The sequence below is a fragment of the Perissodus microlepis genome, chromosome 10 (assembly GCF_051167445.1).
Source record: "Perissodus microlepis isolate ML-2025 ecotype Zambia chromosome 10, ASM5116744v1, whole genome shotgun sequence".
In the NCBI taxonomy this organism is placed as follows: domain Eukaryota; kingdom Metazoa; phylum Chordata; class Actinopteri; order Cichliformes; family Cichlidae; genus Perissodus; species Perissodus microlepis.
The window spans coordinates 19,928,821-19,948,210 of record NC_140470.1 but is presented as its reverse complement, the minus strand read 5'-3'; the positions used below and the strand labels follow the sequence as shown (position 1 = coordinate 19,948,210).

At 40.3% G+C, this 19,390-nt stretch overlaps 1 protein-coding gene across 1 annotated transcript; it reads right to left on the bottom strand.

Annotated features, from left to right (window-relative positions):
- Positions 1–1,154: 1,154 nt before the first annotated feature.
- On the bottom strand, positions 1,155–18,419 carry afap1l1b (actin filament associated protein 1-like 1b). The gene is made up of 19 exons (XM_084940582.1): positions 18,240–18,419; positions 10,836–10,964; positions 9,191–9,271; positions 8,979–9,064; positions 8,783–8,894; positions 8,596–8,685; positions 8,265–8,476; positions 7,847–8,026; positions 7,658–7,750; positions 6,974–7,076; positions 5,267–5,422; positions 4,456–4,670; positions 4,099–4,244; positions 3,904–3,982; positions 3,397–3,505; positions 3,124–3,291; positions 2,864–3,030; positions 2,057–2,182; positions 1,155–1,980 (listed from the first exon to the last, which is right to left on the bottom strand). Exons 1-19 carry the CDS (start codon positions 18,259–18,261, stop codon positions 1,954–1,956), a joined length of 2,301 nt encoding a protein of 766 aa, XP_084796708.1. The 5' UTR covers positions 18,262–18,419; the 3' UTR covers positions 1,155–1,953.
- Positions 18,420–19,390: the final 971 nt, after the last annotated feature.

Below are 19,390 nucleotides of genomic sequence, written 5' to 3'. Positions count from 1 at the left end.
TCAAACAACTGAAACAATGCTGTAAAGAAAAGCGGGCAAAAATTCTCCCACAAAGATGTGAGAGACTGATGAAGTCATACGAATGATTATTTCAAGGTACTTCAAATTATAGCTGATAAAAGTGGTTCTACAAGCTTAAGAATCATGGGCGTGCTTAAATAAATAATGATAGTGTATTATGCATTGCTTCTCTTCATCTGAGGTTGTATTAACTTAATCTTAAGAACTGGTGAAGACCAGATCAATATATTTAATTATGCCCTGATCAAATGATGTAAAACAAAGAATCTGCAGAGGGTGCACTCTCTTTTTACCGTGACTGTATGTTTGATACAGATATTAAAAACACGCAAACCACTTTATCTGAAGGCTCACAAAGAAGCCGTGCTTGTTATTCAGACATTTGGAGTTTAACAGAGCACGTGAATGATGATGATCGAAAACCGCATGGTGCTGCACTGAACATATGCATAAAACACTTAAGTTAATCACTGTAGGATCCAAACAGAATTCTGGATAAAGTGAATTTGTGTTTTTCATGCATGAAAACGTTTTTTATGAGTTGTACCATGAGCAGAAATGACATTTATTGCCTTATCTAGCAGACGAAGAGAAAAAATTATAACGCTGTTTTAGTCACACTCACCTAACGTTCTACTCCAACCCATAAGCCTTTAAACACTTTCTCAATGTCTCACAATCAGTGAGGTCAGCTACAGTATTGGGTTCTGTAAACTGTCCATGGAGACCTCAACAACATGCAAGCTGGAGGAGCTGGGCATTGAACCACTGCCCTCTCACATAGTAGCTTTGACTGTAGTTATCTTCACATTAAGGAGCTCCTTGTGCTCTTATAAGAGAGGAAAAAACCCTAAGTATTGACTTATTTTAATGTTGAAGTTAGCATAATTAACTTCAACTTGCCTTTGGAAGCAAAACAAGAACATTAAAACAAAAGTGGTATTTTATTTGACCACTAGATGGTGCTTCTATTTCAGAGCTCTGTTGCTATTATTGGTAACTCATCTTGGGGGTGGATGGGAGGCAGCATGATCCCGAAATAAAAGAAACTCTGGTAAAGAATCTTAAAAGTCTAAAGAAATGAGGGAAAATAGACACAGGGGACATAAAATAAACAGTCCCAAACACAAATATTCTTTATAAAATTATTTACTCCAACATTTGCGTGTGTTCGTTTCTCAGTGAAGGGCAGGTAAAGCAGACACAGGCATTTATCTTCAAATGATTCAGCTGAGAGGGGCCGAGGACACATTTATGCAATCACAAAATACAACAAGATAAAGTGCAAAAGTCAAATGTGAAAAATAAGAGTCATATAAAGGTTAAAACCAATTGTTTCACATTGCAACAACAAACATTTATTCATTGCTTTTAGGAACAGTGTCTACTCGATATTTTTTTATTAAACGTATAAATACACAATTAAGATATGAGATTCTGTACTTCTCTTACTAATAATGATAATTTAAGATTATAACTAAAAAAATTTCTTTAACCGGGTTTTTCATTTTTCATTTCCAAGTATCAAGTATAAAAATAATACAAACCAGTGGGTGTAGCTAAAACGTCTTGCCTGTAACGCTGAACTCACAGTGTTGAAGAACTACACTCTCCCTTTGCTACGCTTTCCTTTTTTTTTTTTTTACTTTCTGCAGCCCTGTGCAAATGTAAACACGCATGCAAACTCACACCGACACGTACACATCACGTTCATAGTGATCCACATTAACACGGTACTGATGTATCAGCTGAGCATGTCGTATTTACAGTAGCTGGTGCAGCATCACGCTGCCTGCACTTTTCCTTTAGATGAAATGAGAGCGCAATGCCTCCGAGTCCATCCTTTCTCTCTTCAGTGCCAGTTTTCTTGCTCTTCTTGCGTTTTCCTTTCAAACGTCCTCGTCTCCATCTGTCGATCTGTTTATGATCACTCTATGTCCCCTTCTTTGACTCCCACTCCTGGAAACCATAAAACGGGAGCATGTGAGTCAAACAGTTTTTGGTCCTCGCACACACAAACACACGCACACTCTACCTTTGCCTTCTGCATCACATTCCCCTTGGAGGAGGCGTAAAGAGACGGAGGCCGCTTTCGAAGCTCAGATGCCGCGTTGACAGGCACAGTCTCCATGTAAACCTTTTCAACCTTACTGCCCTGCGCCTACGCACGAACACACAGGCAACCCCCCCAAAAAACAGTAAAAGTTTGATTTCACTTATTTGAGCCCAGTGATGTTACTTTAAAAACAACACAAGAAGACCAAAAGTTCTTCCAGTCAAAAGCAGATGGATTACTAAAACAAGCATACAAGAACACAGAAAGAATGAAGAGAGAAACACCAAAACAAGCAAACACAGAAACTCATTATAAATGTCTAAAATGAGAAACATATGTTAGCAAACAAACATATAAAGCCTGATAAAATAAAAGTCAAATAAATAAGGGCCATATGGTCAAATAAATGACTTGTCTGGTAACAGACACTGCACACTGATTTAAAGGATTTGTCTTAATACAGTCCCAGCTGTCAATGTGAGAAATCCCTCAGCTCATGTTCTGGACAGAAATCAACCGTAAATCTTCACTGAAGCTCATATGAACTTTTAGCAGTCATTGATATTGATGTATTTTTAGTATCATCTTTTTACCTCCATCCTAAACAAAAAAACTCACGACTGCATTTAAATGTATTCCTGGCCTCTTGGTGATCTCTCTGTAGTCAGTAAGGCATGAAGAACTCTTATAAGAGTGTTTGTATATATTTTAAAGTACATTCATTAAGAGTTTTCTAAGGAGAGCTTCAGTTCCAGCTGTAAACAAATGTGTGTGTTTGCTGCCTACCTTGACATTGATCTTGGTATCAGTAGGTGGACCCAGTGCCCCTCTAGCCAGTGACTTCTTCAGGTTTTCTTTGACCTCTGTCAGTCTCAGCTCCAGCTCCACCCGTTCCTCCTCCTTCTGTTTGCACAGTGTTTCCAGCTCAGCTAACTGCTTTTCCACACTATTACCTGAACACACGCACACCCACACACACGCTCATAATTAGGACCGCTATGAAGCCTACGACTGAACAAGCGCTGTGTGTGTGATTCGTCTCTGACCTGTGCCGCTCTTCCCCTCCTCCTTCAACTGCCTTTTCTCCTTGCGCAGGGAAATCAGTGCATTTCTGAGGTCCTCCTTCTGCTTCTCCAACTCCTCTTTCTCTCTCAGGTACCGCCTGGCATCCTCCTCTGCCCGCGTCTTCCCATACCGCCCATACTGATTCACATCTACGATGTGAAAAAGAAGGAAATGAAGAAAGATTTGGCCACATTTGAACCCAAATCACTTTCATGGAGACAGTCTAATGAATTATGAAATTAACCGAGACTCACTGGAGGCATGTCTCTTAATGGCAGCCTGTTGTTCAGTTTTCTCAGAGTCCCTGCTGGAGAACGAAGCGTGACGTCTCACCTGGCCTCCTCTGCTCTCCACATCCACTTCCTGCAACAGAATGATTTAATTAATTCTAATTAACAAAATGTAATAGGGGAACTTTAAGGAAAAGGAAAATACTATAAATACTATATGTTTGTATGACTGATAAATATAAGCTTTTTAAAGATCGGATTTAAAAAAAAAGAAAACATATTTTGTTAATCTATTATCCAAAATCTTATTAATAGTTTCACTGGGGCTCCAGTGAAGCTCAACACAGAATGGTATTAAAATCCCAAGTTACAAAAAAATCTTGTTTGTATTCTGTAAATCTGCAATAAATTTCAATAATGAATATAAGAGAGAGGAGAGGATTTAAACATCTCTGTGTCTGCTGTGTTCAATATAAAGGTTTTTGTATCTCATCACTTGCTTAGAAATAAAGAAAAATAAAGTTTTCTCACCGCAACACTTTCATAGACCTCATCGTAAGTTCTGGAGTCTATTGAAGCACTACTGGAGGAGTTAGCTGTTGTAGCCCACCTGGGAGAAAAAGAAGAGGAAGATATATGAATATAAAAATGAGTATTTCAAAATAAAAGCTGTAATAAAAGACTGTTGGGTAAACATATGCACAAAAACGCATACTGTTGACTCACAAGAAGGAGTGTCTGGCAGCATGCCGTATGTCAGTAAGTGTGTCCACATCGATGTAATCATAGTGCAACTCTTCAGGGAGAGTGCTGCTGCCGGTCTCTGCAAACAAAACTCCAAGCCAGCGGCCAAGATCCTCAGAGCAGCTGGCCTGAATGACACACAAACACAAACAGACACACGCACATTTGTTTTTTAGTCCATAAGCAGAAAAATGTAAGGTGTGGCATGCCTGTGCGCACACTGATGATACCTCTCAGCTATATCAACAGTGATGTAACCAAGTGGCACAAATAAAATCAGTCTGTATATACATTAAATCTCCTGTGCTGGATAAAATGGCTCAAGATCTCTTGCTTCACCTCCAGAGCTGCCAGCTCGTTGCCTCCCTGTAGGATGCGGAAAGAGAACGGATGTTTAGGTCCAAGCCCGCCTGGCATCACCTCTGCCCCCTTGAGTGGCACCACAATGATTGGGGGTCGCTGGTCCCCGGGGTCCTTCTGCAGGTACAAACTTCCACCCCGGAGCACGCACCACCGCTCCCTCCAAGAGCCGCTCAGACACACGCTCAGATATCCTGATGAGTGTGTTAAAAAGAACGTGAACTGCAGGCATATTTACATTTCATTCATTGTCATATAATGTACCCAACACTGGTTGATGTGACGTTCGGTTTCTGGATCTAAATTAGATGTTATTATCATGAAATTAAAATGATATGATGTTTTTATAAGGTGTTATATTTGCATGAATGCTAAAAATGAGTCATTTTAGCTTGTTCTTAGGTGTTGGCTAGGCAAAATGATGATGTCATAACAACAGATATGGAATAAAAACTTCAGGGACTTAATATCTACTTGTGCCCATTACAGCACATTATAATTGTTTAGCTCCTGATCATGGAGGAGGAATTTGTGGACAAATATTTGGTGTATTATAGGAAGAATATGTACAATAACTTTTACATCTCTACAGTTATATGTTTTTTCCTAAAAGGCATTTTTATTGTTGTTCTGAATTGTGCATCATCAGCATTAATTTGTCCTTTAACACTCTTTGACACTGATGTCAAATTACAAATGCTAATGGAAAACAATCTAAACATCAATCAGCCACTTAGATGATTCTCTATCTAACCAGCCATTCAACAAAGTATTCATCAGGTCTTCTCACCAGAGCGGGGGTTGTCGTGCTGGCCAGAAGACAAAGCAGGCTCTCCTGGTAAAGGAGGTTTCCGCTTGGAAAAGGTGATGATCCGATTGATTTTCCTCCCAGCTGCTCGGCTCATCGACCCGGTCAGCTCTGAAAATGCTCCACGCTTCCCCCTGTCTGAAGTCAAACACATCCTGAAGTTGAACTTTATAACATCCAGCCAGTAAAACAGACAATGTTGCCTCATCATTAAAGTATCATGCTGTTTTTGAAATTAAAAAATTACTTATTTTTTCTAAAGTTTTACATTTTATCAGTTACAATGTAACAAAAACATGATGAAAACTGGAATAAAGTAAAAGGTCTGAATTCTGGAAAAAATACATTTTTGAAAAAGACCCTGCACCCAAACAGGACTCATGAAGCTTTTGAAGAAATAATATCTTGTTATTTCAGAGATGGCTTGTATTTATTCAACCAGACCCCTGCAGCCGGTTTGCAAGTTCTCTCTGAATGTACCAGGTGCTGCAGTGCACTGTTCACACTACTTCCTGATGATGTCAGTGGGAGACAATTGCAGGAAGAGGACAGGAAGGATGTCATATCTGCTCGAGCCTCACTTCCTGTCTCTCCCTCTCTCTCATGTCTCTTTAGGATCAGAGTTCCTTCGTCCGTAAACAGATTTGAAACAACTGTTTCCCAATTTCACTGTGTTTGACCTATTTTCTAACCCAACACCAAGGATCTCCCTGGTTTATCCTTCCTGATTTTGTAGACAGAAAAACAAAAATATTCTGTGTGTGTGTGTGTTTGCTTTTGTGGCCTTGTGGGGACCTGAGTTCCAGACCCTGAAAGTGGGGACTCTTAGAAACTGAGGAACCATTTGAAGAACCCTTATTTAAATATTTATGGTTTAAAAAGATGCTAGACTACGTAAAACACTATTCACACAAAACCCATCAACAACCACTGAACTTTGTAACAGACATACAGTTATCATTTACTACAGAGAAGTTGCATCACAGTCATTTACATTTCTCTTAAACTGTAACTATGTTTGTTTCTCTATGTTAAAGATGTAGAATAATGGAGGAAAAAAATTGTCTCCCTGCCAGTTATTAGTTTACCTTTTTTTTTTTTTTAAATTTGCTACAAAGTATCAATGAATGAGTCAGAATAGTATTACTCATACAGTGTTCCTCTCTTTTCATAAAAATGGTAACACAAATTAAGCTTATGGGAAGCTAGAAGAGCAATGCAGTATATGATGTGTGTTACAAATATACTGAAATGAATCCTTTACCTCCTAATCTTACAACACGTGAGAGGAAGGTGTTATGCCTCTCCCCACAGATCAACAGTGTGCTGCATCTGCGAAACTGTGCCTAAATACCCTTTAACAACCATCTATCTAAATGTTTGTTTTCACTGTGAAATATGCCAACGAGACCAGAAAGATGCTTTGTTGTGATTTTAAAGAGCATGTAAAGTGTAAATCATGTTGAACTGTCCCAATATATCTGTGGTAACACTGAGAAATTACCCACAGACACTAATCTAACGTTAAATCTCACTATAACCACCGATTTAACCTGCAATAACATGTCTTGTGCTATAATTACTGAGAGTGTACACACAAGAAGCTTATTTCAATGAAGCAACCACAATAAAAAAAAGAGTCGGTTGCAACAAAAACATCTCAAAAACTGCTGGTGAAGGTTCACGTACTGAGTGAGTCAGTAGTGTCTCGTCCTGACCCGTGTGCAGTGGCCTGACTGTCTGCTGTTGGCCCGCTGTCTGAGTCTGAAGCCTGTCTCTCAGACTGTAGCACCTGGCAACAAAAGGAACAAAACGCTTTTACTTCTCTCTTTTATAACATTTGAAGAGAGGAGACAAGGAATAGCAAAAATTGGCACATTTGTCTTTCCGTTTTACAACAAAACATTTAAATTGTGCAAAATCATGTTAAAAATAAAAATAAATAAAAATTAATGTATCCTCTGGGAGTATGACTATTTCTTTCTGCCAACGTGGGGTGTAACTGCCATGTCAGCATGCATTCAGTTTGTTCAGGACTTGAAGCTCTTTGAAACCAAGGCAACTCAGCAACCGCAATAATCACCTCACTCACTGCTTGTAAACTAGAAGCCAAAGGAATAGTTGTGTCATGCGTGGGCTGAAAGAGGGTGATGTCAGCGACACTGAAATGTTAAAACTGGGGTATATATTCAGTATGCCACAAATTACATTTGTCATAGTAAGACACAGTAAGAGCACAGCGTTAGACCGGCATTGGGGCTCCTCATTAAGTCTGTTTTATGGGAAATTTTGGTCTTTGTGGCAAGACCACAAAGAGAACACTGCGGACAAACAGTCTGACATTCAAGGACATACGCAGATAAGCACACTCACCTTGTCGAGCTCCAGCTTCCTCTGTATAATTGGAGAAGTTGATCCATCCAGCCCCTCAGTGTTGCTACACTGGCTGCCAACATCGTGGACCACCTGAACAGAGAAAAAGAAAACATTCATTTACAAGCACAGCCTTGTGTCTGCTCGTCTGTCTCAGCACCATGCCTCTAATGAGGTGAAAAAAGGTACCCTGAGCCATCGCTGGGCCTGTTCTTTACTCTGGACTGCCAAGACTAGCGCTTCGCCCCCAGGTAATGAGAAGCGCAACTCGTGACGCTTTTTCCGGCCTTCCTTAGGGACATAGATGACGTTGCAAAGATTCAGTGGGAGCTCTGTGTTGGGAGAGCTCTCTTTGATGCTTTTAAAACACTGTGAAGGAAGAAGTCAAGAACATGCATAATTTGAGTAAAAGACAATCTATGTAAGCCTAGCCTCTTACTGTTATAAGCTGGAAAATAACTGTGTAAACTGTGGCTTACAAATCAGTGTGTTCAACTGTCTGATTCACCATAAATAAATAAGGATTTACCTTGAATAACACCAGAAAAAGACAATTCTTTGATTTGAATGATAAAATAAACATTAATAAACAGCAGCATCTATTTACCTGCAGTTTATTGTCTCGGACAACAACAAGCTGCTTAGCCCACTGGCCAAAGCGTTTCTTTCGCAGTAGGAAGGCACAGATGCGGCAGTCTCGAACCGGTCCATCTGTTCTTTCCTCGGCTGTCCATCTCTGAGGCTGGTCTCGGCCCTTTGCTTCCTCTTCCTCTTCTTCGTAAGACTCGTAGGAACTACTCAGAGCATCTGAGTCATTGTCTGAGTACCAAAGCAATTATTGTTTTACAGAAGATCAACAAAACAAATTGTGATTCACAAAATCCTAGCTCTACTACTAGACATAAACTAGCATGAATAAGGGTCAGATTAAGACTCACAGGAGCTTTTGGGAGGCCCATTCATTCTGGTGGTAGGGTAGTTATTGTCAGCATCTTCATAATAGGCGTCCTCCACAGAGTTCCTGGATGCTACAGGTGAATAGATAGAGTATGTGAGAAAGCAGAACCAAAGGTACTGATCTGATTACCATTATACATGTGCGTTTGTATATGCATGTGTTCATACTGGTGGTAAAGTACTGAGGAGTAGATCCGGGATCTAGAGGAACAGCTTCTTCATAGTAGTCATCAGGAAGGGGTGTAGTTGGCAGAGGAGGAGGAGGTGTGTCAGTTGGGGTCTGAAAACCAAAGGTAGCTGTTGAACCAGAACTGGGGGTAAAAGGAAGGCTGATGTAGGTAAGTAGTTTCTGTGAATGACTTACAGATTTATTGGGATGAGTCTTCTCCTCTTCATCCTTGTGCTCTTTCTGCTCCACTGGAGATGCACTGAGCATGTGCAAATCACAGCCTGATGGGATTAATCATGATTAACTTTATAATTTTATATAAACAGAGGTATAATGATTGTAAATACATACACAAAGGATTTTTTTGTAACTGAACTGAACCGAAGGTATTTTGAAGGTCTACTAACCAAAATCCTCAAACAGAGACTCTACAAAGCTCGTGCCATTGCCATAGAGACAGCTGTTCATGTAGACATCAGAGCCGTTCACTGTGGAAAAGACAAATTATGGATTAAAAACAGGATCAGAGTTAGGGTTAACATAGCCTATAGCTTTTAGGTCAGGATTAAGAAGGGCTATAGAGACTGAATAAAAAAGACAGTGTCACGAAGTATAAATAGTATTTCATCTGCCATAAAAATTAGATCTATGGTGACCTATGTACAGGGAGTACAGAACTGAGATTGAAAATCTTTGTACAGCAAGAACAAAGAAAATGTGTGTGAAAGGTCACAGAAAGGTTTGACAGAAAAAAACAGATACAATGATGCGAAATACACAGCAACTATTTAAAAAAGATGAGTATGGACACGACAGACTAGGTCCAGTCTAATATTTGTGTTCTGAAACCATCGGGATGTTTTGCTGTTCTCATTATCCTCTTTGCATTTCATTATCCTCTTACACGGATCCTTTTATCCTCCCCGACATCCTGTATTCTTCCAGATAAAAAGGGATTTGTCTGTAAAGACCTCAGCAAGATTTCATGTCACAGAGGCTGCATTTTGTAGCACAACAACTGCTGCACTCTCTCAAGTTGAGCAGTTTCAGTGTGGTTGGCTAAACACAGTAGGGTCACACCATTGCAAACAGACAAAAAAGAAAGACATGCTGTAGTACTGTTGATGTGACACTTCTGACTTATTTCTTTTTTTTGGCTAAACTGCTGCCATCACACTCAGCTGAATTCATCCTAAATAAATAAAAAACACTTCTACATTGAATATTCTTATTTCTACATTGTATTCAAATAAAGTGCTGCTTTTACTATTTTTGTAATGCCAGGGCATCAAATGCTGCTGTTCTATCTGACCTGCTGGTGTGCAGAAGGTGTTTCTTGGCACTAGTGAGACAAGTCTGGCAATCAAACTGTTTATAATGCATGACGTTTTTCTAATGAAGCACCATTTTAAATACTGCAGTGATCTTTCTGCAAGTCATATTTCAACCTAAAATCTTTTTACCAAAACCTAACCAAAATGCAGATGTCCAAAGGACAGAAACTTCAGTCTCTAGATGTCCAATCTTACAGTAGAACTATGCATGCTATGAGAAGCCAGTAGCACCTGACAGAAGAGCAGGAAATAAAATAAATAATAAAAGTAACACAAAAGGGCAATTTTATTATTACTGGGCTCCATCTGAAAGATCAGATCTTTATTATCTTCAAGGGAGAATATATTAAACAGTCAGCGGAAATCACAAAACCATCAATCAAACAGCAACATCAAAATCATAGTGAGTGACTTAAAAACAATTGGAAGTTTGGACAAATGAGTTTTTCACTTTATTGATGTAGTCTATCTGCAGCCAGACCTTAAACTGCTCAGACTACGGCTGGCTGGACCAGCCAGGACTGAGTGGACCTTCTTCAAAGTCCTAAATTTATACAATTGGGAAAGGTCATTCAGTGCAGTTGACTAAGAAAAGAACTGTAAATTATTTCTGTGCTGTGTGAAATGTATTAACCTGTGCTGTACAAGAAACTGTACATGTTAAGAAATATTGACCTGGGTTATTTACATTGCCATCCTAACATTGGAGATTCTGTACCTGACAGCTGCAGTGAGTCCAGGATGTTGCGTATGGATGCCATTTTTTCAGCGGTAGCAGGACTGACCGTCTCGTGGTCCAGCATCTTCAGCAGAGAGCCTAACTCATTTACAAGTCGTTCCATCACAACTAGAAACCACAAAAAACAGACATCATGTAATACTCTTCTGATTTCAAGAACCACCAGGTTATTCACTTCAACTAAATTTTATTTATATCAATTCATCAAAATATTGTAATGTAAAGATCCCAAATTTTAGAGAGAAAACCCCAACAATATGATGATCCCCTATGAGCAAGCACTTGGTGACAGTGGGAAGGAAAAACTTTCTTTTGATAGGAAGAAACCTGCAGCAGAACCAGGCTCAGGGATAGGCAGCCACAAATGGGGTGAGGGGAAAAAGAAAAAAGGAGGGCACAGAGAAACAAGAACAAAACACACACCATGGGAGGGATAACACAAAGTGTAATGACTTACAAAGCCATATAATGAATGGGGAGTGAGAAGAGATAAGTGGAGAAGAACTGCTCAGTGCATCATGGGAAGTCAGGGAGGGATCATTCTAACTGTATGCTTTATCAAAACGGAAAGTTTTAAGTCTAATCCTAAAAGTAGAGAGGGTGTCTGTCTACTGAATACAAACTGGGAGCTGGGTCCACAGAAGAGCAACCTAACAGCTGAAAGCTCTGCCTCCCATTCTACTTTTAGAAACTTTAATAACCACAAATAAGCCTGCAGTCTCAGAGCGAAGTGTTCTGTTTATAATCATATGGTACTGTGAGGTCTTTAAGATATGACGGCCCTGATTATTCAAGACCTTGTGTGTGAGGCGAAGTTTAAATTCAACAGGGAGCCAATGAAGAGAAGCTAATCTGGGAGAAATATGATCTCACTGTTAGTACTTTCACTGCAGTGTTTTGAAACACTGAAAGCTTTTTAGGGAGTTTTTAAAACAGCCTGATAATAATGAATTACAAGAGTCCAGCCACAAAGTAAAAAAGTATGAACTGGTTTTTTTTTAGCATCACTCTAAGAAAGGGTGTTTCCCATTGAATTTAGCACATGACAGAAAGCATTCTTACATATTTGTCTAATGTGTGCGCTAAAGGATATGTCCTGGACAAAAATGACTCAAGGATGCCTCACAGTGTTACTGAAGGCCACAGTAATGCAATACATAGAAAGTATCTGGTTAGACAGCATGTTTCTAAGATTTTAAGGATAGCAGTACACTAACCAGATTTGTCTGAATTCAGAAGCAGAAAACTGGAGGTCATTTAGGCCTTTATGTCTTTAGCTGCTGTAGTCAGATTTTATAGATAAATACAACTGCGTACAATCTGCATAGTAATAATGCTTTATGCAGTTTTTAAGGCTATAATATTGTCTAAGGGAAGAATGTTTAAGGCAAAAGCAATAAAGTAAAATCCTGAGTGCTCAGCATGGCCATCAGATCATCACAAGGCCATACAGGCAAATATGACTAAAACTGTCAGTTCACAAGTGGCATGAAGTCAGTTTGGAACTCAGCTGTCAGCTGCTGCAACAGCTGACAGGGAAAAGATTTTTAACATCCTTTAATGTCACCCTGGTGATTTTGTCCCGCTCGGAGCCAGCCTTTTTGGGAACACAGCGAGTTTTCTGTGTGTCACTACTAAGCGTTAAATCCAACTTTCCACGTTGATATTTTGTGCTTTCTTTGAAAAACTTACTCTTTTCACTCCTACATCCTGTGTGGGTCAAGCATGTGTGTCCGTGTGTGTGTTTTGTTGACCTTGACATTGTTCCAAATGCCCTGACACACTCTCACACATCCTGCCTGCTCACAGCCAACAAAGAGGAGGAGGAGGAGCAGAGGGTGAGCCGGAGAAAAAAGAAGGTGAGGAGGAGGAAGCTTCCTTCCCTAAAGGAAATGGAGCCAAAGTGAAGAGGAAAATGTATAGCTTCACCACAGAGGACAGGAGATGGTTACCAAACTGCTTGAAGCCCCAAGTTAGTTCATTTACTTGTTTACTTCTAAATATAAGAAGATTGAAAGGCGTATCTTAGGATTAGTCTGAACCCGGAGCAAGCAGCTTTTCTTCTGATATTGACTTTTAATTAAACACTGAAGACATTAGAACTGCTTCTCTGATATTATCCACTGTTATTTGATGAAGTATTATTCATACACTTGAACAGGTCAAGTGCAACCAAGTCTAAAATAGTTTCATGTCACTTTGGTTTCCAGTGGGAGGTTTTAATAGCCTGTGCTCTTTATGTGGCTTTATCCACACTGGAAAGATTATAGTTTGTGGAAACATTTAAATTTTGTATTTTTTGGCATTAAAATTGTCAAATTTGCAGTTCAGTTTCATTCATAATACAAAGCAGAAAGTTGATAGCTGGAAAAGCTGGAAAAGCAACAGGATTTTTCAGGAATGATTTGAAAAAGCAGACTCTTTCACCTCGTGTCCCTGTTTACAATCTGATCCACTTAATTTAATGGCTTTGTTAAGAAGAACATGCTTCACAATGATTAGTCAGATCAATAAGCTTTAGTATATTTACAATTTATTATGACATAAGTACACCTAAAAAAAAAAAATAATAAATGAATTGTCCATTCCCAGAAAAGAAATGGAACAAGGGTTAAATAAAAATAAGATCAAAACAGTCTGTTTTCCTCTCACACAACGTGAAGACAGAGAGAGTGAGCGAAAAAGCCCTGACTCTCCCACAAGCCTCTTCCGCCTCCCCCTCTCACTCGGACAATACTCTATTGTCTCCGCAAGGGCCAAAATTAGATGGCCACAATGCTCGGCAAGACCAGAGCAAACAATCGTATTGTCGGAGTCAGAGACTCCCGGAGAAAACAAAACAGGAACTAACACACAGTGTAAGAGGGGCGTGGTGCAACGCAGCTGCACGGTCTCAATCCACGGGCATGCAGGGTTGTATCTCCAGCAGCTGTGTGTGTGCGTGCGTGTGTGTGTGTATGAGTGAGTGTACGTGCGAGTGCAGCTGTGGTTTCCTGTCTTTGCTGTCGACAGGAGCTTCTCTCCCCTCCTTCCTGATCTTGACTCTCCATTGCATTATGAACCTCACCTCCTCCTCCTTCACTTCTTCCCACTTTCCCATTTTGTGTCCTGCTGTTTCTGTTTCTGCCCCAACATCTTCTCTCGCTGCATGCTCTCCTTCCATCTCTTGCCCATACTCTACATTTTTCCCAAACCAACTGAATAGAAAGATTCCTATCTGATGGGTGCTCAATTTGCAGATGCATTTTGCTCTACTTGAGGAAACGTCAATTAAAAAACAATCAACAAAGATCTCGAGTAATCAGACCAGTGCTCTGATCTATTTTCTGCCGGTCTCAAAGACACGCACAGTCAAGGACATCAGTCTGCTCTCTCTCTCCCCCTCATCTCTGAGTCTATATCTTTATTTCTCTCTCCTTCTATTTCTCTCTCTCTCTCTCAAGGGACCTGAGGGTTCAGAAGCTGAGAATCAGCTGTTCTGCAGGATTGTGGTCTGTCTCACCCACAGAGGGATCTTTGTAATCCCCCACTGCCCCACACCCCCCCACTCCACCCAGAACCACACACATGCAAGCACATACACACACACACACACACACACACACACACACACACACACACACACACACACACACACACACATACACGGCACAAATTTCCTCTTCAAATCCTTTTTTCCCCCACTGATAGACACAATCATTCACTTAACTAAGAGGAAGCACAAACGCTCGCTGTTAATTCGTCTCTCGCTTCCTCGTCTGAGTAAACATACAGTCACAAGAGTACAAAGAGGAATGTGTTTGTTTGTGTGTCTTCACGTTCCTTTTTCTGTGTGTTTCCACAGACAGACTTCCTGATGAAGATCAGTCATGAGACTCAGGCCATGCGACTCTCATTTGGACTGATTTAGTGTGTTTGGTTGCAGCTCAGAACAAAACAACTGCTACTTACTGCTGCTGCTGCTGCCGCTTTTCTCGCCGCATAATACCTATGGGCAGCAGGTCAAAACAGGAAAGACACTTTGGCTCTCCTAAACTGAGGCTTTCGTTCCCATCCATTACAATTCGAACACACCAATTAACATAAATCCAAGGCTACCCATCCTCACTTGCCTCTCCCATTCAAAATATCCCTCCATGTTATAATTTTACCAACACTTCATGACTCAGAAGTACTCTATATGAATGCACTGAACTGTACTGCTTCTTGCTTCCATAGATTCTGTTACCTGATTGACATTAATATGTGTAACAAGGGTAATTTAAGACATATACTCTATGCAAAAACCGTATGAAACTGTCCTCTTCCTGCCTCCCCCACACTCCTCAGCACTGAGGTCCCTCCAGATCGCATATTCTCTCTGCCACTCCTTTCTTTCCCTTCCTCTGAGATCCTTTTCCTTCAACTCCTCTCCCTCGCCTGTCTCCCTCTGTCCCTTCCCCAGACACCCATCCTCTTCAGACAGAGGCCAAAGTTCAAGGCTTGGCAGGCCCAGCATCTCCCACTAAGACAAAAGTCTACTTCAGAGACACAGCATCCAGTAATTCATATTTTCGTGACAACAAAAGATGGTGTCAGTGCTTGCCTGGGGTTAGCGTTCAGTCAGACACTTTAAAAAGTCCACAACAAAGATAGCAAGATACTTAAAAAGAAACAGCTGGGGGGAAACAGTAGACGAATTCTTTTCGCATTCTTTTAGTATCTTATCATTTTCTGCAGATAGCAAATGGTGTGGAAACACAGGAAACAGAGGGGCACAAACAACTTTTATAAATACTGAAATTCCTTATTTGCCCAGAGTGGAATGAAAATGGTTTGTAAAGATAACACAGCAGCCAGAACACAGTTAGTATGAGTTGTGAAGGCATGAAATCTGGAAATTAGCTAGTTTTGTTTCTATTCTTGAACTAAGTCTGCAATAATCCTATCAAGTGCACACGATTTAAAATGACTGGACCAGACCACACTTTACTGTTACTACCTGTCATCACTGTCTTTCACAAATGCAAACACTGAGACATACGTACACACACAGACACACGCACCCACTCAAAGGTTTTATTTTTTATTGCTTTTACGGGGAGTGACAGGGTGATGATGAGGACAAAATATCATGATTCTCTGTTTTTCCACTTTGGTGGCGGGGGGAAGCTGCTATCATCACCAAATCAGCTTAGCTTCCACCTACACCAGACACACATGGGACACATGTACAGACCTGCTGCTCTGTTGCGTTTCTGTTACAGAAAATGTAATCACAGCTGATTTGAAGCACAGCTAATTCTGGCTTTGAGCTGCAGTCTCACTTCCATTCATGAAGGTTATATTTCTGTGTGAAACACAACTTGAAATCCAATCAAGAGGGAGTTGTGCACTTTCTGAAAATGGAGCAAGGGGGTGTGTAGCGCGCTGGAATGAATCGTAGAGGAAAAGGGATTGTAAGGCAAACGTGGCAGAGGTCAAGGCTTGTGACACATATTAAACTGAGGAAAATCATATGTGCAATAAACCACTTATAGGCAGAATGCACGTAGAAACAGTGTAAAATTCAGTGAGGGGTAGGTTTACCTTTTTAAATTAAAATAGGGTTGTGAGAAAACTTTGCAGCTCTTTAATCTCTCCTTTATCCACAGCTCAGAATCTACCAATTTTTCCCAGCCACTGAAGCTCTTGCAATATTTTGCCAAATCTCCAGTATCAAGTATTCACACATTTACTGTGAGAATATTTTCTCCTGCAGTGTACAGCTGCTCCAACCATTTGGCTGTGGATTTGCTGCTTGTGTGTGAGTGCTCCATGTTTTTCCCCTCCAACACATTTTCACATTGGAAAAGCAGAAGTGTAAATAAAATAACTAAAAGGGCAGCGAGCCCAACGTCTGCCAAGGCCAATGCAGCATTTTCCAGTTTTTAAGGAAAGAAAAAGAAAGTGATCCAGATGCACAACAAAACTGAATCAGTTCTTCAATTTGTCCATGCGCAACTTTTCATGAAAGTCAGGTTGATAGTTTTTGTTTCATCCTCCTGACAAACAGACAAATTTACAGACAGAAAGGGGACAATCTAAAGGAGAAATCCAAACCCTGACTTTGTTGGTGTTCCCTGCTTTTACAAGGAAGAGTAACATAACTTTTATCCTATAAAGAATCACTTCTGATTTGAATGGCCTTTGCTAGTTAGCAACACTCGTATCCGTAAGACACAGGTGGCCAATGAATCTCTTAATTAATAATTTATAAAAAAGTGATGTGTATAATGTGCTGTAGCCTTCACAATCTCCTGGTCTCAAGATGGAAGAACACCTATCTGTGATTTTAGATCAGCTTGTTAGACAGTGTGAGCACCACCATCACTAAAACACCAAATGAGTGAGAATCAGTTGGAAAAGAGACCTCCATTAGAGATCCAGAGATATTTAAGTTTAGTGCCATACTGTGGCATGTAGTGGCCCAACAATGTTATTTCTTTCCTTTTATTTGTCACCTGTCCATAAGACAAAAAAGATTGGCTTATTTACATTTAGCTGCTTCAAAAGATGAATTATCAATAAATTCACACAAATCTTATAATAAAAAGAGATGAACTGCACACTGAATAAAAATACAGTGAACTGGGGAAGTTATGTGTTATAGGATGTTAAGATGAGATGAGATAAGATAAGAGTCCCAAAGTCCAAGATAAGATGCTTAGAATTTAATTCTGCAGCTGCACTGAGCTATGCCATTGACATCCATTTACATTTCCGTTTAATGCAAACTTCCTATTTAACCAGTTACCTCTGTGACAAACGAACCCCCTTTCTTATTATCTTTCAAATTAAGCCCCTTCTTCATCACCTGGTCTCCCGTAAAGAAGCTTCCTGTTTGCAACACAGTGGCCTGAAGGGTTTTAAAACAGAGCAGCCATTCAGCTGCTGCTGCTTCCCACCAGCAGCGCTGCTTCCAACAGGGCACTTTTCTGTTGGTATCAGATTGCATCACTCTACCTGAGGATACCTCCTCCATCCACTCACACAGCCCACCACCCGGCGCGTGGCTGTATGACATCACTCCCCTGGAGTCAACCGGCCGCGAGGCGCGAGGCGCTCTGCTCGCTCACTCAGAGAAACTTGAGACAGATGCTGCTTCTCCATTCACGTGTGTTTAACGAGAACCCAGATGTATTAAAACCACCCATAACATCGCTTTTGTTTGGAAAAGAACTGTATATCGTATCTGATACGGTGGATAATGTTTTTTAATGTAGCCAGTTGTTTCTGTTTGGGTTTATGAATGTGGCCTCGCTGTGGAGGAGCTCTTGCATTTACACTGGTGCCCACCCAACCTATGGAGGCTTTATCATAAAGTATTTACAGTTACCGTGCGATACATGGATATTTACTTACCACTCTGGCGTTTGGAGTCCATGTCTTCAGATGTTCTGGAGTCTGTGCCGCCCGATTTGTTTCCAGTAATAATCCCTCAGTTGCTTCGGTTACAAGTTCTGCTCATATGAGAAGAGTTGTACCCGCATACACAGCGGAGGTCTGTCGGCCTCTGTGCGGCCAAGTGAGTCAGAGTGGCCGCTACACTTTTTGAGTAGGGGCTGCTTGTTCATCATCAAGAGTCCCGCTGGGTCCTAGTGCTGGTGGAGTTCTGTTACAGATCCACAGTGACAATATTCATCATAGCATTACAGCTTGGTAGTAACATGGCAATACCGGGGTAGTAGTTTGGTACGGAAGGCATAATACTCACATGATCATGTAATTCCTACAGTATTAACCAGACAACAGGTTTTTATTAGCAAATATATCTGGTTGGAGGCCGGGATGCATACTATTGGGGCCAGAAATATGCACTTTCTTACTTTAAGAGCTCATAAACCATAATTATTAAAGGTAGAATTATTTTTAACGTTAAGAAGGTCCTTACTCAAGGGTCATGCACATGTTTGAGTCTACAGTGCTCTGGAAAAGTTTTAAGCAATGCCTGATTTCCAGGAGCCAGACTTTCTTGGAAATTTTTTTTTTTTGAAGTGGTCTTGAGCAATAGTTCTCCAGGCTTTCTGAAGGTCTTTCTCTTTTTTTTCCCCATTTTCTTTGAAAGTCATTCATTGACTGCTTTAGGCTCCTTGGACTTCACCATTTTCAGAGGAATTTTATTTGTTTGGTTGTTTGTTAGGACCCGAAGTCTGAACCACTCAAGCATAAAAAATAACCTAACTAAAGGAATGAAACAGTTTTGCTTCTATATATAAGTTAGCAAAGAATCAATTTTAAATTGTATCTTTGGTCAATTCACTGCAAAAACACATAATTTGTTCCTATTTATTTAGTCAAATCTATAATACAAAATGGCACTGATATCAAGGTTTGACAGGTATAAAATTGTATTTTTTTTTTCATCCTTAAACTTGGGCTGTCCCACTATGGTGTGCAGTGTGTCCCTAAAAAATCTAAAGGAAATTGGAAAAGTGGGGGACAAAAGAAGTAGAAGGGCTAAAAATAAATAAATAAAATCTACCTACAGCAGATGAACAATATCTGAAAGTCAC

Excerpts from the sequence above, each read along its gene's own strand:
- afap1l1b (XM_084940582.1), bottom strand. The coding sequence starts at position 18,261 with ATGGACTCCAAACGCCAGAGTG. Across the intron at positions 8,027-8,264 it reads TCCGAGACAATAAACTGCAG|TGTTTTAAAAGCATCAAAGA; the intron begins GTAAATAGATGC and ends CTTCCTTCACAG. Across the intron at positions 4,245-4,455 it reads ACGAGCTGGCAGCTCTGGAG|GCCAGCTGCTCTGAGGATCT; the intron begins GTGAAGCAAGAG and ends TGTGTCATTCAG.